The following is a 20,434-nucleotide window of genomic DNA, read 5'->3' on the forward strand; positions in this document are numbered from 1 at the left end:
CATCTGTCATCCAGGAGGACTGCAGCCACCATTTATAGGGACTGCTACCAACACCCTGACTGACAGGGTGTCAGGTTGTATTTCTGACTGTGTTGGTGGTTGTTTCTTTTATATTATTGCATGTATTTCATTTTTTTTCTCTTTTCTCCTATTAAATTGTATTACTGACTTGGAGTCTCGCACTGGTTTTACTTTCAAACCAACACAGCCTGCTCCACAATTTTCAGGTTGATGGGGAGAAAACCTGAAGCACATCGCCAGTTGTTAATTGCTCAGAGCCAGAGCTCTAAAGATAAAAGCAAATTAACCTACAGAACTGAAACCAATTTCTGCTCCCCCAAACATTCCTTAATTTTTAGAGGGGGTGCACAAGAACCTTTAAGCTGTACCTACAACACACCAAGGAGATATGTTCATAGGGTGTCATAAGGCTAAGGCAATAAAATAAGTAAAGTAAAAATAAAGCAACTAGTTGCTGTTAAAGATTTTCAGGGCAAGTAGCAATTTTAAAGTCTTTTATTATGGAGTGAACTCCTTGGTTTCTTTAATTCAGGGAGATATGAAAAGGGGAAAACAGGGCATATAAATTGTTAGAGAAATATAAGTCCTTAGATTATTTTATTATAATAGGAAATACGAATTGTGCAATGACTTCTACTGAAAAAAACTCTGAACACACTTTTCATCTAGTTTTAGCGTTGCATTTTATTAAAAACCTGGCCCACATTCCCCTTCCAATGGCTAGTTTTCCCCTTCACATACTTTGATTATGCATTAGTTTGACCTACTGAGGCTGAGAGACTAACAGAGGTATGAAGCTGGCAGCAGAGAAATGAGGTTCAAGTCCATTATTCTTAGTTATGTCCCTGTAAGAAACAGCTGACAAGTCTGTCACTACATCAAATATATGCTTGCTGGGCACTGAACTGCAGTAAAGGTTGTGTTTGCAATGTTTTGATGGCAGCCAGCACTTAAGAGATTCCTGGAAGAATCGAGCAGGAAGGGAAGGGGAGCTAAACCATCACGGTCTTGCCAATGAGCCCAACATCTAGCAAAATCTGCCATGGGCTCTTCTCATCAAACATAGCAAGATCCAGATCACACGCAGCATCGAGGTCTCCTAAGCAGCTCGTGGGGAATAAGGGAGAATTTTTTTCCATCATTGTAAGAAAATCTATAGCTCAGAGGCTGCAATACAAACTCAGCAGTCCTTCAAGTCCAGTCATTTAGCATGACATGGTCTGGCAAGAAGTGGTCACTCATGCTGGGAGAGCCAGCCTTTCCCTGCTGCAGTGCATGATCAGCCGGCACTGGCACCTACATTGCAGAGTCCATAAAAACTGACCATTATCAGCAATGCTCTCAGGAATACTGGACTTGTCATTGCAATGGCACTCAGAAAACAAACATGGAAGGTTGTTAAAGATCTTCACTTCTAGACGCTACACCAACCTATTGTTACAGAACAGTCAAAGTGTAGCTTTGCAAAAAGGGAAATCAAAGTGGCTTAGGTGATTTGAGGGGTGACCTACAACAGAGAGACCTGGTCCATGTGGATTATGGAGAGGGGAGGACAGGCAAAGCTAGTCTGCAGGCAAAACTAGTGATGCAGAGGAACTAAAAGTGAAAGCAGACAAGACAGAAAACTGATTGGGTATTTTCCTTCTCATGAAAGGCTTCTCAGCTGACAAGAGAACTGCTAACAACCACACCGCTGGTGTTTCAGCTAAGAATGAACACATCAAAAAGACATTGTAGATGAAGCAGAAAGAGGTGAAAATTTCAGAGAGGAGACTCAAAAAATGTAATGCAAACTATTGCCTACATTTCTTCTGTCACATAAAGCAAGCACAGCTTGATTTAAAATTCTTAGAGTTAAAAGGTCTTTAAGACCTATTGTGTGTTATTACAGTTGTAAGCTGATAGCATCCCAGGGGAGAATTATAGTGACTAATACCTGTCAAGACATGCTGGGCTCTCAGGGATTTTAATGCACCAATTTAGAATGCTTTGGCATTAATTAAAGTTTGCATTGCTTATTCCATGTGGAATCAGTTAAATCCAAAATGTGCTCATGTAAATCCACACATACTAAATTTATCAAGTGTTTAAGATTTTTAAATAGCACATGATCATTCCAAGTTCTTCTGTTAAAGCTTAGTATATTTGGTCATAGCTAACATTTTCTGCAATGTTAATTACTGGATGTTTAAATTTAAGAAGTGTCCTAGACATCATTAGATGACTGACAGAAAGATTCACAACTACTTCTGTCAGACATGGTATCACGGTTGACTAATCCTGCAAATGAGTTAAGTGCCACTGAATTAAAGTGATTTAGTTTCTCACAAGAAAGAATTCTAAAGACCATGTGCTAGCATTGAAATCATAAAGTCCTTGAACACAACACAGTCTTCATCTTCACCCTTGTATATATTTAAAGAGAGATTCACCTCATTTAACAAAAGTCAGACACGATTTGCCTGGAAAACATTTCCAGCTATTCCCAATCTGCATCAATGCATAAGGACAGCACAGGGAATGTGTGACTGAGGTATTCACTACCATACACAGGTAAATTTCACGAAATAATAGCTATACAGTAGTTGAAAAGTAGCTGAAGTTTCATCAAATACAAGCTCCTGTTCCACAGGAAAATATGTTATCCCAGGCAATCATATCTCCCCAGCCCTTAGTATCATTATTTTCTCTGCTGAAGTCTATGCCTCTTATTGTAATGCTTTAAAAAAAGGCAATGCACAGTAGAACAAACATTAAAAACCTACTATTTATATCATCTGTCAAATTGCTGATTTTAACACAAAAACTACAATTTACTTTAATGTGGCCAGCATTTTGTTAGACATTGTGCACTGCTCTTCTGTTCCCTGGTAAATGTTCATTATGCATATTGCTTCTATTTGGAATGAAACAGAAATTATGAACATTATACTTAAATCAAAGCAATCTGCAATAAGGCAGGTGTTTAAAAGTATCTTACCTACCTACACAGCTGCCAAGAAAGAATATATTAATATGGAGAACATAAATGCATACAATAAAATCAAACAATGGAGAACATAAATGCATACAATAAAATCAAACAATGCAAAGCAAACAACCATGCCAAAATGAAGTACCAGGATGGAAAAGATTAAATTAATTTCAAATTAACCAAATTAATTTACAGGTACAGTGAAGGAAAGGTGTTTAAAGTATTGGAAAAGCCTGCTGGGGGATGGTTTTTCCTTTCCTCTTTGCCTGTGGAATTTTTTCCCATTGACATGCTAAGAATCACTGACGGGGAGGGGGGGAGAACCTCGAGATTAGAAGCAGGTAAAGGAGGGTGGGGGGCAGTTGCTGTCTCTTGCTTGCTCTTGGTTTTGGAGGAGGAGGGCTGCTGCTAGCACCGCCATCCCAACACCAGGAGCTGCTTTTTCTTTTTCTGCTGTTGGACCCCACACCCCTGCCCTGCTAGGACACCCTCCTGCTTCAGTTTGCTAATTCCAAGAGTCCTGTCGGAGCACTGGGACTGACACTGCCCCAGGGTTTGTAAGCAAAGCCTCTCCTCCATCCCTTCCCTTCTGGGACACAGCTGCCATCACCCCAGCTCCCCTGCAGCTGCACAGGGATCGCTGCACCTGCCCTGTCCATTGGGAACCTGCCAGAGCTCGCTGCCAACCGTGTGTATGCCAAAGTGCCCACAGATGAGAAGACTGGAACTGGATTCCTGTTCTGTTTGTTAATTCCATAGTTGTTTTTGTTTGCCTTGTTTTATATATATATATATTAGTGAAGAACTGTTATTCTATCTTAGATTGCAATACAGGATGTGACCAAAAGTATGTATTCTATCACCATCTGGGGCAGTGATCTGTATCTCTGTGGGAGATATTCTCTGCTAATGGGCCATCTGTTAAAACCAGTCATCTTTTCCACAACTCATTCTTCCTCCAGGAAGATATCAGCTGTTAATGGGCCATTGGGTCCCACTGCATGACTGATAAAATTAAATCATCCCATTGGGAGATGCTCCAGCCAGGGGGAGGAGCCAAGCCTTTCCTACCTAGATAAAAACTGAGATTTGGAACAGCAAGGCAGCCTTTTTCCACTGGATTCCAGAAAAAAACTGGACCTTTCCACATCATCACTGAACCTTCAGAGGAAAACTGCATCCTTCTACAGGAGCACTGATCCACCAGAACCACATCTGTCACTGCAGGAGGACTGCAGCCACCATTTAATGGGACTGCTTCCAACACCCTGATTGACGGGGTGCCAGGTTGTATTCTGACTCTGTCAGTGTTTTTGGGTTTGTTCTTTGTAATACTGTATTTCTATTTTAATTTTTTCTAGTAAAGAACTCTTATTCCTATCCCCATATCTTTGCCTGAGAGCCCCTTAATTTCAAAATTATAATAATTTGGAGGGAGGGGGTTTACATTCTCCATTTCAAAAAGAGGCTTCTGACTTTCTTAGCAGATACCTGTCTTTCAAACCAGGACAGATTTCTATCCCCATATCTTTGCCTGAGAGTCCCTTAATTTCAAAATTATACTAATTCAGAGGGAGGGATTTACTTTCTCCATTTCAAAGGAAGGCCCAGCTTTCCCTAGCAGACACCTGTCTTTTCAAACCAGGGCACGGCCATTGTGATTTCACAAAAGAAAGGACACTACTTGTGAATTCCAGGTCTCCTACGTTCTTTCGCTTTGCAAAGAGTGCTTATCCAGAGGGCTTGGCCAAAGCTCTCCTTTAAAACCAGTTGAAAGTCCAGTAGTTAGGAGTGGGTTTGTGGTTTTTCTTGCCAAAATCACCACTGAGTCCAAAAAAACTCTCCCTAAACCCCATCAAATTTTAATGAAGCTTTGTGAGAGAATAGTGTTCTCCACATGCACCATCTAATTCAGACTTCCCTGGTGATACTTTGGTAACCAAAAATAACTACAGCATGAATTTTAATTAAGTTGCTCTAAATTTTGGTGGATATTCAGGGATTTCCACGCTGGTTAGGGTCTTAAACAATATCAGCAGCTAAATAGCTATTCTTTGAGAAACAGAAAGCAAAGGCTTTCAAATGGAAAAATCTTTAAAAATTATTTTGATAATTTTCAATGCAAAATGTATTACTTTCATTTTGGGAAAGGAAAGTCCTTTTCTTCAATTTGTTGAACTTGGTTTTAAAATTATGTGGTGTTCACTGCCTCCATGAGACCATGTGTCTGACCCTCTTCTCCAAAGTGCACCATGCACCAGAGTGGGATTTTGTTGCTGCTCTTTTAATTCAACACATTCTAGATGTCAAATATTTTAAATTAGGTTGAACTGATCCAAAATAAAAATATTTCACTTTCATTTTCCCATGGACACTTTAATTTTATAAAAAGGCTTACTTGGAGAAACCCTAGAAAGAGGCACAAGCCAATTCCAAAAGCACCAGCCAGAACTGATGCAGAAATGTCTCTCATCTGCTCTTTCATCCTTGTGCATTTCTCATTTCAACAATCTTAATTTACTTTCCACAGATGATGCCTTAAGCAAAAATTAATACTAGTGCTTTATGATTAAAGCAATTAGCCACCTTGCACTTTCTCAGTGTGCAGCTGATTAAGTGCATTGATTATAGAGAAAAATAAACGCTGCAGACAATGAGTGGTTGTTAGCTTGCCAAGTAAGTATCTTTGGCACCATTCCACATTGCTTGAACACCAGGCATGCATTTAACTTGAAAATTATCCCTTTCAAGTGGTTCTAATATAGAATAAAACTGGAAACTTTTTCCAGCATACGTTGATGTCTTGGTTTGAAAGACAGGTATGGTCTAAGGAAAGGCAAGAGCCCCTTTTCTGCGATGCAGAGTGCAACCCCCCCTCCCTTTTAATTATTTTAGGTCCAATTCAGACACCTTCAGGCAGGAGATATGGGGATAAGAATAACAGTTCTTTACTGGTATCTAACAAAGCAGAAAAACAACAACAGCTATAAAAATTGGCAACAGAAACAGTCTAGCTCCGCTCCAGTCCCTTCTGGCCGCAGGCCGTCTCCCTGTGCTGTTACCGGTGCTGTGGGGGCAGGGCAGGTCCCGCGCAGTTGAAGAGGGCTGGGTGATGGCGGCCGCGGCCCAGGGGAGAGAGGGGATGGGGAAAGTGACTCCCCCCTCACGGTGTCGGTCGTGGTGCTCAGCAGAGTGTCCGGAGGTAGTAGGGTGAGCTAGGAGAGCAGCAGAGCGATGTCCAAAGGCAGGGAGCGTGGATCTCAGTGCTGGGATGGCAGGGGAAGATGCCAGAGCGGAGCCCAGGCTGTCTTCCCACTCCACGAGCCAAGCGAGAGAGAGAGCCCCACTCCAGACCCCCCAGTCCCACCTTTCCTTTTCCGGTTCCCCCCCCCTCCCCCTCCACCCACCCCCCTACGAGAGAACATTATCTGTCGTTTTAAGGTGTAGCCACAATTACTTAGCATAACAATGGGAGAAAATTCCACTGAAAGAAAAGGGCATAATTCAACCTCCAACAGTTGATCTGAAAATAATCTCAGGCATTGCAACTACAATATGTGAGTACCTTTTGATTTCAAAGGAACAGTGTTTTAAGGATAATTTATAGCCAGTATAAATCAGTGCATCCCCCTGGAGAGGCCAATGTCAGCAGAGTGGTGCCAACTCCAGCTGCATGGCTAGTATTAAGCACCAAGCCCCAGGTCTTGTCAAGCATTCAGGGTCCAGATCTCTTAAAATGGGCTTTAGCAAGACCATTCACATAACAACTTTCTTTCAGTGGAAGAAATCCAGTTTTCAGCTGTAAACATAGCTCTGTGACACAAATCATCTCTGCTTAAGGAAATCACATCTCCCTCACAAGTCACAGTCTCCTTTGCAGAAAAAGCCTCTTTCTGTGCCCTCTGGCCATATGAAATAATCCAGAGGAGAAAGAGCCTTTAAATTCTTTTTGCTGTTCCATCTTTTTGATTGAGTTTAAAGTTAGAGATTATGGTTACAGAAATTTTTTACCTTTCATTAAATAGGAAGACCCTGATACCTCCTTTACACAGGCTTCTCTCCCATTGATAATTCTCATGTTAAGCAGCAATAAGGTATAGAGCAGAGGAACTGTCATCTTATTTAGACTTTAATACATGAGCACCAATGACATGTACTTTTAAGAACAATTACTGCTGTGAGCAGGGAAGGACTGGTCGTAGGAGCCCATTGTGCTCTCCAAGATTTGAAGCATTTTCTGTATGTGACTAATTCAGGACACCTCTTCAGTTTTACTGAGAACCTTATATGCCCGGCTGATAATATCAGAGAAGGCATAATCTCTTTTTTTAGCATTTAATTATGTTCTGAGAAAAAAAAACAAAAGCAACCAACAGATTGCACAGAACATAGAAATGAGCCCAGAAGCTGATCTTGCACAGAATAACAGAAAAAACAGCCACGTCTGAAAGAGAGAATTTTATTCTTTCCCCCATAACTTCTAATTTTTGCCAGTGAAACTTTATTGTCATGTATGTCCTGAGTAATCATATTCTAAATGCAAAAATCAGTACCTGAGCAGTATAAACAGCCCAACAGAAGGCCATCAGTTTTGACTGCTAAGGCATCAGTCAGTCTCACATTTAAACACTTGATCCATCCTTCCATCCTGGCAAAAGCTTCATTCTGTCTCAGCAATTTCTTCAAGCAGATTGTGGCAGAAATTTTATCAACAGCCTTCATCCATCAGTGTTCTAACTGAATTTTCAGTGCTAGCAGAAGGAAGTATTGTGAATTTATCCCAAGGTTTGGTTGATAATTTTTAGGTTTTATGCTAGTTTTTATTTTAGGAAACCTATTAGCAAGAACTCAACTTCAAAGCAACATCAAAAACCCCAAAAGAAACCAACCAAGCCCAAATCTAATTAGTGATGTGCTGAAGCGGGTTTATTCTGTTCTTTATTTTTTTATAATAAATGCCTTTTTTAACATTATAATTAAAATAGATGGTAGCAATGATGGACAGCACATAGAGTTTGCCCATAAAATACCTTTAATGTATCAGAAGCAAAGGTTTATTGAAATGAAGTGTCTAGTGCATGTGCTCAATAACCCTTTGAAATACAGTAGGGAATGCAGTTTAACTGTCTCAGCATCCTTTGAAAATCATGCCATGGGAATCAGATCTCATAAAGCTGCCTGAAATCATTGCCTGACACTAGGCCAGTATCAACCTGACTCTCCTATGGTTTGTGTTTATGATCCCTGAGGATTCCCTGGGTTCATATTAAGTGCAGAGACACTGGGAGCTTTTCAATGTCTTCAGAGTGTTTCCAACAAATTTTGCTCTTGGAAGGGTAACAGTTTTCTCCCTAACAGTTATATGTGGACTCTATTTGGCTGGGATTTTGAGGTGGGGGGTGGGGAGTCACCAAGGCCAAAGCAGTGTGGATCAATAAATGTCAGTGGAGCTTTGTCAGCTCTACAAAATCCAACAGCTAAGCCCCAGAGATTTTTAGTGGAGATACTGATGGTTTGTACTGTAAATCACTGTGATCAGGCTCATGGCCACCAGAAAAATTTGCTGGTCCTTTTTGTGGTGTGCAGGGAGGCCAAATCATGCTCAGAAATTCATGGTAATGAAGGAAAAACCGACTTTCTAAAAGTATGAAGATCCCTCCTGCTGTTGCTACACTTTGCTGCACACATTGCAGTGTTATTGCCTGTACTATTTTGTGGCTGTAAAGATTATTCAATGATGTTTTTGTTCCTCTAGCAAACAATGGCAAATGCAGCTCAGAACAGAAGTGGAACATTTCCCTGCTTCACTGCTTATGTGATTAAGATAATTATTCCAAAAATATACTCTCAGCAAGGTGGGGGGAACCATTACGGCATTGGCTGGAGACAAGTTATCAGAAGTTATTAGGGAGAGACTGCTTTGTGTTTGGAGATGCTGACAAAGTGGAAAGAGAAGACAATCTGCTGCTCACATTTGAATGAGAAACGGTAGATGAGAGAAAACTTTGACTAACCCTGAGGTAAATCCAAAAAGTCTTCGCTCATTCCTTACATAGGGCCTTTCCTGCATACAGTTTGAGTGACAGCTGGCAAGGACCTTGGAAGATAAGGCTGCACCATAAGGACTCATAGTACAGAGAAGAAAAGAGAGGAGGTTTGAGGAAAGCCAGCAATGAAGCACTGCTCAGGTTGATGCTTGTTTGCACATGTTACATCTGTGTAATTCTACAGACTTCAAAATCTTTTAAATTGCTGTCTATTACTAAGAATTGCTGCTTGATTCTCATTCTACATGAATTAATACTTTGTGAAAATGTTACCTACTCACATAGTCACCTCCAGTTTTCTTGCAGTGTTTGTCTTGTTCTCTCTCTCTCCCTAGGTTTTTTGAAACAAGCTTTCAGAGCTTCAGGCAGAGTTCAGAAACTGAAACCTGCAATTTTTTACTCCTGGCCTGAGTCTCTTGGTGGGATCCTATTTTTCTAACTACTGCCAATCAGGGGACAAACCCACTTACAGAAGATGATCAGCTCCCCACTGCTCTAAGTGGGATAATGCTGCTACACTGATCTTCACCAGCAGATAGCAGCCAAGGATAAAATACCACAATAATAAAACTGGTATCAGAGAGAGCTCAGCTTATGTTTCTGTTTGTGGCACAACAAATTTCCATTTGCTTAGCTTTTTCTTTAAAATAGCTTGCTATGTCCATCCCCAGCAGCTGCTTTTTTCCCCTTTTTATTAGGCATACCTCAGATGCAGCCCCTGTTACTTGACTTTTCCTTCTCAGTCAGATGCTGTATCTGGGAGAAGTCAGTCCTGAAAAGTGCTGGGTTTATATGTATATTATGTTTTGAAAGCAAACCATAGTGTACATTAGGCCCCAGCTTTTTAATTATCAGTTCATAATGATGGGCTCTCTTTGCAGTGAAAAAATAATTTCCTGAAGGTTTCCAAGGTTCCCTGCAGGGTTTCTAAGGCTTGGAAGAAAATACAGATCATTTGACAATGAGTCTCTCCACATTCACAATGCAGAATGGAAAATTCCAGCTTTGCCATAACCCCCTGATCCCAGAAAAGCAGGTAGCAATACTGCAGAAAGCTGGGAGGCAATGCTGGGAGAGCAGTCCACCCACACCATGAGCAGGCACATGTCTTTCCATGTATATAAAGAGCATTAAAACCAGAAATGGATGATTCAAGCAGTAAATCTTAAAAAAACAACAAAGAAAAATATGGATGGAAGTGCACTCCATATGATAGGTCAAAGTTCAGCAGTCTTAAGAGAAAATACAAAATTTTCTTCTTTAGAAAGACCTTTTTCTTCCCTGACCCTGCATTTCATCCAAGTGCTAACCCCCATTAAACTATTCAAGCAAGAAAACCAGAAAGTCAAAATCATAAAAGCCAGATTAAACTGAGGAACCAAGGCCAAGGTTTTATGCTTGAAAATGCTCAACTGCCAAACCTACCACCTCTGATTATTTTCTAATTGCTCCCAATTTTCTAAGCAAGATGTAAAGGTACTGCCAGGGTATGCAGGCTTTAATACAATTGAGAACCTTTTTATTTCCCAAAAATAAACAACAGAACTTCAGAGAAAGCTGCCCCAAAGCACAGATATAGTGAAACATTAAGAATGTGGTACAGGACTTGTACAAAGATGACTGTAATTGCTATGCCAGCCTGAATCGGGTTAACAACTCACTCCTTAAGAAGCTAGTTTCATTTCATTTTTACATCTAAACTGATCTTTTCTTCAGCAGAATTTAAGTCCTTATCTTTACTTCATGCCCAAGTTACTACCTACTGGGAAAAAGGCCCCTATGGCCTCTGAGAGACAGCAGATGCTGCCAGAGCAGGAGCTCCTAGGACTCAAGCGAGGGCTGTGCAGCCTTGCAGGGAGAGAGAAAGTGCAGGTGAACCAAGCCCTGCACTCACTCTGCTGTGGTTAGGTGAGGGAGGTGATGGCAGGTCAGGAGAAGGAATCAACCTTGTCCTTAACCAGCCACCTCTCAGACACAGTGCTGTGACAGCCTGGGACTATAGACCTCATGCGATAAGTCCTATTTTTGAATTTCAGTATTAAATCCTGGAGGTCTTATCTCCTTCAAGATCTTTTAGATGGGATTTCTGCTGCTCCTTTAATGACTGTCTTACCAACCAGCCATTTGCTTCTGCATTTTGTATTAGCCAGCTAATCTCTCTTTTCCCTCTATAGCCCCATCACTGCTACACTACAGAACTTCTCCTCACTTAGACAGTCACTCCTGCACAAATCTTTTCAGATCTTCATTTTAAAGTCAGTCTCCTCCTAAGTCTTCCATGACTGCCATGAAAGTTTTGATGACCCCATGTCCAGACAGCTTTTCTTTCCAATTTTTATCCCAATATCTCTTTTAACTCTCAGATTTCTGTCCAGCTCCGTTATTTCAGGATTTATACCACCATGTCTGTGCATTGTCCTTCTCTGTGTCATTTTCCATTGATTTCCACAATACTCGCTATTGCCACTCTAAAACCAATATATTTCTGCTAAACCTGACAAATACTTACCCATCAAACAGAAAATATTTTGGAATTAAAAGAGAAAACACTGTATTACAGCAGAATCTAGTTTCGGTTTCTGGGCATGATCCTAGATTCACTGTTAACAACAGAACTGTTATATCAGGTATATTGTGCAGACTTTTTGCTTGTGTATTTGAAACATGATTTTTAGAAACAGAATATTCTCACATACTTTGTCCACATTTGGTCCTGAAAAGTGAATGTAGAGCATGTGCTTTGCCCACATCACATGCTGGAACATACATAGAGCACAATTCCTGCAAAGAAAAAGGCTACCTTTTACAAATTTATTTATTTGTATGAATTTATGGGAACATCCTACTGAGTTATTTCACCTGGGAGAGAATTCTGCAGTCAGGGCACAGGGTTTAATTAGCTGCTATTAAGCCAGTTCGTAAAGAGTGAACCTGGCTAATCTGCATTCTGTGGTCAGCCGTTTCCCAAATTCCTTCTCCAAAGCCTTCTACAGATCTTCCATATCCACTTATAATCTACCAAATGTGCTTTGCTACTTGCAACACAAATAGGTTTTCATCCTGTGTGTTATTATGTTCCAAACGGCACGTATGTAAAAATAACTGTCTTTTGGAGCTGTTGTATCCAAGTTGCTGACATTTATTCCCAAAATCTCCAGCTCACCTTGTTCCTCTTTTCATTTAATTGCAATTGCAAACTCAACCACACTAATGAAGCAGCCTGGGCTTCGCACAGGAAGGGATCTGAAGGCACCTGGAGACAGAAGTACTAGTGCCAATGGAAGGTTGAAGAAATTAAGAAGAGTTAAGAAATGCAAAAACGTCCTAGTCCAAAGATCTGAATCCTGAGGCAGATTTGAGAAACAATCAATTTTCATAGCATGTGCTGAGAATACACAATCTGCCCTGCATATGCTTTGAAGCACTGGATCAAGAAATAAAGAAATTAAACTGTTCCTGGAGGTTTCAAACGCTAATACATGCCTTGCCACAGCCCACAGCTCCATGGCTCTTCAAGTGATAGGGCATTCTGCATCTTAATAGCAGGATTTAGAGAAAATTCACAGGTTACTCATTTCTGTCCTAAATCCAATATTGCAAGCTGCAGCTTATTTAATGTGACACAAGACTGTCATTCCTCAACAAAGAGCCTTGTCACGTCTCCATTCCTTGCACAAGCAGTCCCATTTTCAGTCTGCTTCTTTCAATGGGAAATGTATGATCACTAAGATCAGGAGTCCAGCTGTACTGCTGTTCAACTCCCTATTTAAAATTTTGTAGCAGAGGGACTATAATAATAAGAAAATCCACATCTTACAGAAAAGGTCAGCATGAACTTACGTAGTTTGATGCAAGATCTGGATGCAGATAATCAATTCCTGCAATAAGACAATGACAGAACAGAAACCAAAGGTTAAGAGTTTCAAAAAATATTTTCTAATGATCACAGAACAAGATTCCTTTACAACCAGAGGAAAATAATCATGGCGAATATTGCAACTGATTGAAATTAGATTCCAGTTTTTAAATGTGGATTTATTTATGTCAAAATCCAGGTGCTATTTGAAAAAGTGAGCTGAATGACAAAGTTTACTGTTTTGTAGACTAGATCATATTTATTTATAAGGATTAGTTTAAATCACAATTTATCTTTGTATGAGTTTTGTCATCTCAAAGCATACCAAAACTAACAAGATTGGTAAGCATTGGATTAGTACAGGATAGAAAAATGAGTATTTTTAACCACTGTAAACTAAGTAGAAAATTACCTAGAGTGGACTTGGTGTGATCACTAAGGCAAGGATTTCAGATTATATGCATGAAAGAGAACTTCTAATATTGGATTAAACCATTTTAGGAAATATCTGTGTATAGGCTCCACATTTTGGTACTGTGCTAAAGATTCTAACAGAGCATTGGTGTGTAATATTCTATTGCATGGCATCTTTCTACACATGGCAAATGTACAAATCCCAGTAGATGGTGTAACAGAGGCAGCAGATCTACACTCAGCTAGGATAAGATAACCTATTACATAGCCAGTTAAAATATACAAAGAAATGGCCACCAACCTCATGCTACATTTTCATCATCACCACTCAGTCCTGTTTTTCTAACCACCTCTCCATTAATACTCTATTTTATTTGCAAGGAGAACGCTCTATTATCATAGTTGTTCTGATGGAAAAATTAACTTTTTATTTTGTAGGGTCCTTAGCACTAGATTTGCATTAGGAGACCCTTGTTACTGATCCAAATGGTAGATGGACAATAAAAATCTCTATGAAGAATCCTGTTAACCAGGCCATCTTTTTTAGTTACTAGAAACAAATTATAAGGCAAATTACTCTCTTCTCTAAAAGCTGTATCTGATGGACCATCAGTTTTATTGACACAAAGCTCAAATAGTTTGGCATCGTTCCTTCACAGTCATGCCTTGCTAATCTGAAAGCCATGTCTTGCCTCTGTGAGATCAGTGAAATTGTGACACAAGAAATCATCTCTCAGATGAGATTGATCTTTCATCAATACACAATTCAGGTCGCTCAAGGCCTTATCCAACCAGGCCTTGAATACTGCCACAACCTCCCCTGGCAACCTGTTACAGTATCTCACTACCCTAGCAAAGAATTTCTTCCTAACATCCAGATGTCTGAGTTTACTTTCTTACTTCCACAAAAACCTTGCCATAGGAGTAAGCAGGTGAGGAATAGAAATAAGTGAGGACAGACCCTGGCTGACCCTAGAAAAATATGTGGATACAGATGTTTTATTTATTTTTAATATTATGCAGCCCCATTAAAGGAAAATATTCAAAATTTATTCCAAAGAAGAGTGTTGAGAAACTGCATGGAATTCCTGTACTTCAGCAAGAACTCATATGCAGAAGAGCTGTAACTTCAATTGTACTTTTATCTTCATCTTTCCTGAACTTAGTCTGAAACTAGCAGTATATCTAATATGCAGATCTTCATTGACATTCAGCATGAAAGTGCTTAATTATTTCAGACCTCAAGGATGACTGAAAATAATGTAATGTAAAAAAGATTTTCCTAAATATTTTTTGCACAGCAATTTCATTCTCCAGTCAATGCCTACAGAAGTCAAGGGGAATTTTTCCTTAGGTTTAATGGCCAATACAGTGTGCCCTGGAAGATTATCTGAGTGATAATTTACTTCTAATGCTTGGATATCCATTCTTCAGTACCCCTATCTTTGTATCATATTTTTCCTGAAGATCTTAAAGTATTTATGGAGGCTGGTAGTCTCACCACTACAAGCAATTGATTATTACTTTCTCATCTTATATATATATGTATATTTTTTTTAACTTCAATTAAATTTAAAAAGTCGACTTAAAAGTATTAAAGTTGCACTCAGTCTTCACTTACCATCATCCATAATTCCTATGGTTACTCCTTTCCCTGTGTATCCCAGCTCCCATGCTTCAGCTACATTGAGGTCAAGTCCAGGAGTCCCATCTGCTTGACCAGTGTTAATCTAATACATCAGTGAAAAAAAAAAAAAGCTTTTTTTTACTTGACTGACATACTTCCACAGCCACTGTTTTTTCCATTATGTCTCTGCATGAATCTTTGGTACAGAAAATATATTCCATATGTTTTTGGAGTACACATCTGTCCATAAACATATCTACTACAATAATGCAGCTGTAAAAAAAAGAAAAAAACTGAAAAAACCCAACACTGGCAAAATTGAATTTTTTGTGGTTTATAAGATTTGGTTAAACATTGAATCTTTTGGACCCCAAAAAAGGACTTTTCTACTTACTATGTCAGCCACTGGGTCAATACAGGAAAAAAGTTAGAACAACTGACTTTACAGAGGACATTTTTATGAGCAGGAAATACTTTCTTCTTGAAAGCAGGGATCTACTGTGTAGCTTCCTAAATTTTTGTTATTTTTATCACTGAAACATTTTGATTAACTACCAGAAAATAAGTGAATTAATCCTCACTTTAGTTTATCGACTCATCAAGAATAAAAGCCCATCCATGCTAATGTGCCCCCAATTCATTTGAAAACTCTTGCCTTAGGAAAAAAAATTACAACCAAATTGGATGGATTCATGAAACATAAGAAATGGATTGAGAGGAAGAAACATTACTCTTAAGCAAAAATACCCTTCTTAAGTTAACAAGGCAGTACTGCATTTACTGAATATTTAATCATAAATATGTTGCAACAATAAAACTGACAGAATTACTTTATCAAGTTTTTAAACAAAAAAATCATTTCACTTCAAAGTAAAAATATAACTTTGCTTTTATGACTAAATACTTCTCCCTCTAAAAATATGACACAGAAAAGCTGAAACAATTTAGCAAAATATTAATTTCCTTTAGCTAAAGCAGAAATTCATCAGTTTTCAGCTGTTCTGTTTTTGACAAAAGAAATTATATTCAAATTTCCATAAGAAAAGAAAAGCTTTAACTTTTGCTAGCAAATACATTATAATCTTTTGTCATAATTCCATAACAATATTTTACCTGGCAACAGCTCAAAGACATGATTCATATGTAGCTCTAGGGGTCACACCAGCAATGCCCACAGGACATCAATACTGTTCTCTTTCAAGCCTTCTAAGGATCTTTCCATTGACTGAAATGAAATTTATCTCTTGAAATGTGCTGGATCTTCCCAATATAAAAGGGGTGCAATTAAAACCAACACAATAGAGCCTTGGATCCATTCCCAAGTCCTGCATTTGGAAAGAACTGTTGGAAAACACTGCAACTGCACGGAATTACTTGAATGATAACTATTTATGATAGTTATGATTACTGTGATTTTCTCTCAAAACTTACCAGGTACCACTGCTTCGTAAATAAAGGATCATTCATGCTGATGTCAATGTCATTGATGTCTCTATATCCTCGCTTCCTTCTGATGAAGCCCTCCTGTTGCACAGCTTTCCTTACCTGGAAGGGTTAATTTTTACACCTTTAGCTCAGCATTCTTGACACACATAAAAAGCTTTTTTTAGACTTGTTTTCATGAGAGATAATGGTTATGAAAACACACTGTGTGTTTGTGTCATTCATTTGCAACTTCTAAACCAGGAACTGATTCCAGTCAGAATTTACAAAGATGTAGAAAGCTCCAGGACTACTGCAACAGCTGTGAGGGGAAGAGACCCCCCAGAGTGTCCTATGTGAAAAAAGCTCAGCTTGAACATGTTTTAGACACCAAACAATCAACATAAGAGTGAGCCCCTCTCCAGGCATCATTATTATCATGAGTCTTCTTGCCATAGTTTTATTTTTCATTGCCACCAAAATAGAAGCTAAAATTATTTAACTAATTCCAAATATGTCACAGCTCCAAGCTGTAGAATTTGACAAAATAAGGAAGCAGGTCTCAACCTTTCAGATTTTTCTCCAGGGCATTATCAGATCATTAGAGAACCTTTCCTCCTTAAGAGGGAACAATCTGATTATTTATGCCTCAACGTTATACATGAGGTGATTCCTTTAGGGCCTGTACACGTGCTGGCAGCTCTGTCACTTTATTTTTGTCTGAGAAATCTATCAAAAAGAATCCTCCGACTCTCCTATTTACAGCAGGACGGGACACTGCCAAAGACATTTTCTGTGAGGAAAAGAAATCTGGTCTTGTGAGCTTTCATCATACTTCTGAGGCTCTCAAAAATGTTTTGTAGAGTGATCTACTCTCATGGATTATGTTTGCAATAAATAAGTGGTAAATAAATATACTGGCAAGAAAAACTATACAGCAAAAAAGCCACTAAACTGATCATGCTGGCTGAAGTACAGGATATGAAAATACAGGTTATGAAACACAAGTCGTCACAGCATTTTAGAAATCCTTTTCTTTATGTACTGCAAGTCCACAAGACATTTAAGGAAGTGCTGTAGAACATAAGAAAAGTTACACATGATAAATATCTTTGGAGGCAGAACTTCAAAAGTCGGACCACAATAACCTTATTTGTACCCATGTAAATGAGCATCCCTAACATGTCCTGTCTACTTTGGCATATTTCTTTTGTACTCTTCAGCCTAACACCTGGAAACAAGATAACATGAAGAATACCAACATGTAATTGTTAAAAAAAAAAAAAAAAAGAAAAAAAATGGAAAGGGAAAAAAAATCTAGCCTTCTGGATCAAAGAGGAATGCTTAAGTACATGTTTAGGAGCAGCAAGAAGCCCTAATATTACTTAGGTGTGTTCTTGAAAAGAATCCATGGTTATTAAATAAATCTAATAACTCAGAGAACCACTTCTACATGTGTGACTTTGGCATTTCAGATTTAAAATGCATGCATATGAGTTACACTGCTGTGTCATAGCAAATTTATACATATAGTGTCAGTCAAAATCAACAGAGGAGAAATTCATCCAAAGTTTCAAACAGATCCTAGGACAGTTGAATCATTCTTGGAGACATCTTTCTAAAAGCATGAGCATAAAAGACAGTGCTCAGTGGGGTGTCTAAGACAGAAACTGGGATGAACTGGGATCTAACTGGTGGGGGCTAAAAGCTGTTTTCCTCATAGCTGTAGCGTTTCATTATAACCCCGAAAACCTAATACTAATTCACAATGAGCAGGATGGGACTCAGCATGGCCTGGAAAGGCAGTGTCAAAGGTTTCTAACAATATACTTGTAAGAATTTTAACTCCTTAACTAAAGGCACCAAATGGTAAAATACTGAATTGGTGCTTTCATTTATATGTGTGTTCACAATACTTGTCCAGGTTCATTAAAAGTGGAACGGATTCAAAGTAAAGGAAAAACCTAATATGAAATAACCTGGTAAGAGGACAGTGACTAAGCAGGACCCATACAAGGTGTACTTTGTGGCACCAGGTCGCTGTACACAGTAAAGAAAGGTGCAAGCACAGCTTTTGACAGCTCTAAGATAAAGCTCAGTGATGCCATGGAGACAGAGCAATCACCTGTCACTCTGCCTCCCCCTTCCCCAGCCGCACCTCTGCCACTGCAAACCCCAAGCTGTCACCACAGAACATAATTAGGAACAGAAGACAAGCCTCATGCAGGGGGATGCCAGAGAAAAAGATTTCAGGCGTTTGTGCTCCATGTAAGCTTGCTGGCACTGCAGGACCTGGCTGCATTAAGGCACTGAATTAGGATTAAGTACAAAAGGATTTCTACTAATTAAAAAGCAATGCTGGGGAGCCCTGGCTTGTCTTCTAAGACAACAGAGAGGAAGAGGGGGGGCAATTTGCAGAAATAGCACAGGTTGTTTTCCCTCTTTAGTACCATCTCGTTTGTCTGATTTGTTCCATCTTCACAATACAACATAATGTATTTTTTGTATAACATTGTAATTTCCTGAGACAAGGAAATACACCCCTCAAAGAGGCATAATCTTCACTGAACTGAAACCACTCTGCAGGCTGTTTTCTGAATGTTTCACTTGGAGGAAGGGCATACAGGATGTCACCACCCAGAGACGGAACAGTCTCAGAAATTCTGGGATATCCTTTTCACCACAAAAACAAAGGGGGTTTCCTCGTATTTTCAAATGGCAGTAAGTCATACAATTGAATTCAGAAAAGATTAAATATTTTTGTAAAAAAAAAAGGGTTGACATTTTTTTAAAAAGTCTTGGTAGCTTTTTCCATGAGCTACAAATTGCCTCAGTCAGTTGCCTTGTAGCATGATCTTAACCAGCACAACATAAGAACTTGCCTTTCTCCTCACGAAGATGTGTTTAGAAAGCAATGAGCCCAAGAACAGGTAATATCCACATACTCCAGAAAAAAAGATCCCCAAAGAACAAACTTCGAAAATGATAATGCAAATCCAGTAATCTGGGTGAAAAACTGCCCATTTGGGGCTGCACAAAGCTGAGTCAGCAAAGTCCTTGTCTTTTTGCCAACAGGGTACCTACAGTAGAGAAATGGGTTTTTTTCCAAGAAGGAAATTTCTGCTTTCATATCTACTCTAGATCAGGAGAGGGACTGCATCTGATTCCGCTTCTATTTCATAGTTTTCTTCTGAAAGAAGAGTAGGCCTCCCCCGGACATCAGTAATACAAAGGCATTAAGTACAACATCAAGGTTTGAAAAACACATGCAGGAGAGAACATGTCTACATGTCCAACAGTAGAAAAATACCAAAAAACATTCTCATCTTGTTACTTCCATAGTCCCATCTGCTTGTGTGACATTCAGACCTGGAACCCAGCCCTCAATCCCACGCACAATGCAACCTCATACCAGCTCTTAAATCCTTGTTTCTCTAACTGAAGCAGAAAAAGCAGCATTCATAGGACTCAGGCTTTTGATAACAGTCACTAAATGATTCAAGCCTGTGAAGTAAGATGTTTATTAGGACCTAGTGAAACAACAATATTTTTTTACAAAAATAGCATGAATTTTACCCATCTCAAAATTAGTCTTATTTATCAACAATAACAGCCTTTTATTTATTTAATTCTTAAATAATTATTCCTTTTTCATTAGGATGCAAGTTTAAGTACAGATCAAAACCTGGGCATCTACTTTATTACCATAGGACTAAACTATGAAAAAGTTACTAGCTGTGTTGCAAGCAGAATTAAGGTCATGTATCAAAGGTAGCCCATGGATGGCTTTGCTTACAAGGAAAAAAAGTTTCAAGTATTGATTTTTACTATACTTTTACTTATGCATGGTGCATACAGTCACTTGGATGATAATAAACCAGCAGGATACTGGATGTAAAACCAATTAACAAAAGAATAAATTGACTGCAGTACTGCTCTGGAAGGGCCAGGAACTGCAGCATTCTACTGTGCTCTCTGCTTCCATGAATGCCAAGACAATCAGCTCCTCATTTTAAAGGCACAGGGTCAATTGCACTGATGAGATCCTGCAGTTAAATGACTCTGTTATCTTG

The 20,434-nt window shown here is 39.1% G+C and overlaps 1 protein-coding gene across 3 annotated transcripts in view; it reads right to left on the reverse strand.

Moving 5' to 3' along the window:
- PCSK2 (proprotein convertase subtilisin/kexin type 2) overlaps positions 1 to 20,434 on the reverse strand; it is a 139,352-nt gene that overhangs the window by 49,823 nt on the left and 69,095 nt on the right. For all 3 annotated transcript variants that reach the window (XM_088160994.1, XM_014892609.2, XM_088160993.1), the window contains 3 exons: positions 16,371 to 16,484; positions 14,934 to 15,042; positions 12,883 to 12,920 (listed from right to left, as the gene is read on the reverse strand). In XM_088160994.1, the coding sequence (XP_088017120.1) occupies positions 12,883 to 12,920; positions 14,934 to 15,042; positions 16,371 to 16,406 (183 nt within the window). In that variant the 5' untranslated portion in view covers positions 16,407 to 16,484. The remainder of the gene's footprint in view (positions 1 to 12,882; positions 12,921 to 14,933; positions 15,043 to 16,370; positions 16,485 to 20,434) is intronic.

The sequence above is a fragment of the Sturnus vulgaris genome, chromosome 3 (assembly GCF_052056855.1).
Source record: "Sturnus vulgaris isolate bStuVul1 chromosome 3, bStuVul1.hap1, whole genome shotgun sequence".
Taxonomy (NCBI): domain Eukaryota; kingdom Metazoa; phylum Chordata; class Aves; order Passeriformes; family Sturnidae; genus Sturnus; species Sturnus vulgaris.